The 4646-nt window shown below is 31.0% G+C and overlaps 1 protein-coding gene across 1 annotated transcript; it reads left to right on the forward strand.

Moving 5' to 3' along the window:
- The first annotated feature begins 3093 nt into the window (after positions 1 to 3093).
- LOC107852576 (14 kDa proline-rich protein DC2.15-like) lies at positions 3094 to 3834 on the forward strand. Its single transcript, XM_016697608.2, has one exon. It carries the CDS (start codon positions 3160 to 3162, stop codon positions 3610 to 3612), a length of 453 nt encoding a protein of 150 aa, XP_016553094.1. The 5' UTR covers positions 3094 to 3159; the 3' UTR covers positions 3613 to 3834.
- Positions 3835 to 4646: the final 812 nt, after the last annotated feature.

Raw genomic sequence — 4646 nt, forward strand, 5'->3', positions numbered from 1 at the left:
AAGTGCCCACACGATCCAATAGTTTGGATCGTGATATTTTCAAAAATATCATCCAATAGTTTGGATCGTGATATTTTCAAAAATATCTATTCCAGTGGCTATGGATTGCCAAATAAAAAGTTAAAACTAAAATATGTCAATAATGAACATATCCAATAACGATAACTTTGTATTAGCATCTTTGACGATAAATTGTCAATATTTGCGGTGATTTTTTTTTCTCTTGGGAATTCCGTATACTGGCCACGATCTCACATATTATAGTGCTAAAAGTACTTATAAAGAAAACTATTCCTCTTAATTATGCATTGAAAATATGAATTCGAGTAAATACACTTTGTTTAGTCATTTAATATTGAGGTTAATATTGAAAGAACATAATAAAATTCTCTTAATTTCATCAAATGTACAACTAAATTAAAATAAATATTTTTTCAGAAAGAGGTCAACTAAAATGAAACGGAAGGAGTATACTAAAATAGCTATTTTGAGTATTTATCATTTTAGAAATTTAAGAGAGTATTAATTGTTTTCTTTAACTTTATCATTAGTATTAATTATTATAGAATTAAGAGAAACATAAATAAAAAAAGTTTAAAGAATTAATAAGGGATAGATTAATAATTATTTTTTCAAATTTGCCCATAGTATTAGTTGTCCAAGAATTAAGAAGGACGCAAATAAACAAAATTGAAGAATTAATAAGGAGTGGATTAGTCAGATTATTCTTTTTATTAATATTTGTATTCACACTTTGACCCTAAGGAGTAAGGATTGTTCTTATTCCTAATAATTTTCTTTTCCACATTATGCTCTCTAATATTGACTTGGCTAATAATGAAAAGCTAAACATAGGCCACACAATTTCCTTTAAGAGAAATTCTGATCATTACATTATTGGACTATCTTATATTCAACTAGTTGCACGAATACGTTAATTCTCGCTGAAAAGCAATGTTTTTTGAGATTCTTTTTTTCCAATAAAACGGAAAGAATGCATTGACTTAAAGTGATTGAACCCTAATCAGATACGTTAATTCTTATTGTTCAAAAGTATAATTGAATTCAAAACTTAAAATTTATGTGTATGTATGGCGACCTTAAGGTAATATACAATAATAAATAAAAAATAGTGAATGTTCATAATATGCGGAATGTGGTTCATCAGAGAATGTCATACTATAAACTAATTATACTTTTGAGATTGTTGAAAGTCATATTAATTCTAGAAAGAAAATATAGTTAGTAAATTTTCTTCACTAAATATGATATTAATTCGAGCATATAAAATATTCATCACCCGATCCACCATGATATCCTAGGATGTTCTTTTCCTATTAATTAACTTGTTATTAGGGCTAATTACTCATAGCACGTTATTATCCCGTGAAATCACAGCTTAATTTTTAATTATTTATGCATGCGGGTAATTATTTACATTAATATAATATCCTGCTCTAGGGCCATGATAAAAACGGTCTGTTAGTGGAAGGTATTAAGTTAGTTAATTTGCTAATCAGTATTGAATAAATATGTATGAAAAAGGTGTGAATGAAAAATGGAGAGAAAAATGGTGGAAGAAAGGAGACACCAATTTAGAAGGTGTACTTCCAAAATTGGAAAGTTCACTAATTCTTCTACATTGGTGGGAGAAGGGAACTATAGAGTGTTTTTAATAGAAAGCACTTACTCCACATGCTAAGTGAGGCAAGAAATATGAAATGCCTCGCGCCGTCATCGTCGCTCGCTCGGCTTCGGAATTGGATCGATCGATGAGATCTATCTTTTTGGACAAAGTTTATTTCACGTAAATTTAATCTGAATGCCAAAAGGAAAACACACCAGTAATCCTCCATTTATACATGCATACAGATTTTGAAACAATATTTTCTGAAATGATACACTACTTCGAACTGATGCAATTGTTCAATGATATGTCTGTTCAACGGACTGTTGTACTGTGAACTAGTATGTCTGTTTGGAGAAGGACACGTTCTTTGGTAAACAGACATGAAATTTCAAAAACATCACACCATTTAAGTGAACCAATGCCACTTTTTCGAAGAGGCATCTCACAGGCTATATAAACCTACTTTCATTCACAGGTTTTAATATGAATTTTTCTGCAATAAACTGTCTTCTTGTCTTTACAAATACTCTGTGTGATCAGTCAATCCGTTAAGTGAGTTCGACGATATTTCAATTGTTTGAGGTACCGCTACAGTTGGTCTGTTTGGCCATTTTATCCTGGGAGGAAAATTCCGCAACCTCGGGTACAGTGAGGGGAATTATTTCCTTAAGGAAAGTTTGTGAATTCGGGCGACTTGGCCATTTCTTTTTTTCATCTCTGAAAATAAAATACACTTCTAAGAAAGATCACTTTGATCTTGTGTTGAGGGTATTTACTGCACTTCATTGTGTTCTTGTTTTTAAATATAGAACTAACGTTGAAGTTGTTGTTTACATATACAAATTCTGCGTACCCGTAGAAGGAAATAACAATAAGCACATATGTAGTAACGACAAAAAAGATTGGATTTAAATTATATACACTTAACGATTCATAAGATATTTATACTATCAATATAATTTACTGCTTTAACAGTTCACGTATCATATCTTGCATGTAATCAACTCATATATGCTGTAAAAAATTACTTTGTAATCTACTCTTTATTTAGCTAAACTCAAAAAAATTAACAGACAGCCATGTTAAAATAAGCTTCCAATCTAGTAAGAATTAATAACCTTGATTGGATCCAATTAATTTCTTGGCACAGATTCAGCATGTTCAAGAACAATGTTCAAATAATTAGAAAGAACAATTTAAGTCCCATGTGAAAATAAAGGATGTGTTATTTATCCTGAGGAAGAAGATATAATTGATAGATAAACTACTAATGAAATCCATAAAAATACAAGTTTATAATATAATAATAGTAGTATATATCTCAACTTGCATTGGCCAGCTGCTTGTCTAGACAATATTCTCTATCCACATGTGCATCTCTCAATTTTTTGAAAAATAGAAAGAAGAAAAATCAGAATTTCTATCTATAAATACCCACTCATTTCATTCATTTCAAACACCAAGCAAGCAGCATTTTCACTACTAATTAGCCACATTCAATAGTTGAGAGTGCTAATTAAGTTTGAAAAATGGCTAAGTTTGGTGCATCCTCAATTGCCCTAGTTCTTACATTGAACATTCTTTTCTTCACTATGGTTAGTTCCACAAATGTCCCATGCCCACCACCCCCACATTCCAAACCCCACCCCAAGCCCCACCCTACCCCTACACCCTCTACCCCCTCCACCCCCTCTACACCCTCTACACCATCATCAAAAGGAAAGTGCCCAAAGGACACACTAAAGCTAAAAGTCTGTGCCAGTTTGTTGAATGACTTGGTGCACCTTGTTATTGGAAGTAGCTCAGCCAAGACTGAATGTTGCTCTCTAATTGAAGGACTTGCTGATGTTGATGCTGCTGTTTGCCTTTGCACTGCTCTTAAAGCCAATGTGTTGGGAATTCATCTCAACGTTCCACTTTCCCTCAGCTTGTTGCTCAACAACTGTGGCAAATATGCACCCAAGAACTTCCAATGTGCTTAAGCCATTCGTTTTTCATTATTTAGAAATTTTCCATTTCATTTTCCCTTCAGTATTTTTGTTATTTTAATTTGTGTGCTTATTGTCAGGGAATTTATTTTATATTCTAATTGGTTGGAAAGTAACTAGGCATTGTTGCCTTGTTTTAATGTCTATCCTTTTGTATCTATTTGGTATTTGTAATAAATTTGACATCAAGAAGTAAAAATTATGCTCTTGGAGAAAGATTGACAAATGATATTTAAATAGGTGGATATTGAGGTATACTCGAGCTACTTAAACGTGTCGAAATTTATAGATACCTAGAGCATAATACATTTAAAATTTACTAGCTTAGGCTAAAGATGAACGAGTCAAATTGAGCTAAGTATTTGATCATATAATTCAATCCGCTCAACTTATAATCATTTTCATTTGCTCTTTTTTCTATAATTTGTTTAGTTGGCTAGCTAAACTAATGAAGGTTTTAAATTTATTTATTTTACTATACCAAACAAATCAAACATTACTTTTCTATGTTTTGACTTACTAGTTTTATTTAGGGAAAAAATATGGTATGACCATTTTAAAAAAAAATGTCCCACATTTAAAAAGGTGGACATGCTATAGTCAGTCGGCTAAAGTAATTCCCCTTTTTAGCCATTTGACTCAATTGGACACATGCAGTCTCTATATTCAATTGATACACTTTTATACTAAATTGATACACTTTTTAAAAAAGAGAAAGGAAATTCTATGCAAGCACATGCAGTCCCTATACTCAATTGATACTTTTTTACACCATATTAATACATTTTTATACTACATTGATACACTTGCAGTGTCCATATACTCAATTGATACTCTCTTATACTAGATTGATACATTTTTAGAATGGATGTAGAAACTATATAGAGTCGTATAAAATATGTATCTAAATAATAATTGTAGTTAAAAATTGTATAGAATGCGTATAGAAATGCTATAATTATTATATAGAACATGTAGATGTATAGAAACTGTATCGTTATTATATATAAATATATATCTTTAGCAAT

This window comes from Capsicum annuum, chromosome 1 (genome assembly GCF_002878395.1).
Source record: "Capsicum annuum cultivar UCD-10X-F1 chromosome 1, UCD10Xv1.1, whole genome shotgun sequence".
Taxonomy (NCBI): Eukaryota; Viridiplantae; Streptophyta; class Magnoliopsida; order Solanales; family Solanaceae; genus Capsicum; species Capsicum annuum.

What these genes read in the sequence shown, in the direction of transcription:
- LOC107852576 (XM_016697608.2), top strand. Translation starts at nt 3,160, where the DNA reads ATGGCTAAGTTTGGTGCATCCTCAATTGCCCTAGTTCTTACATTGAAC.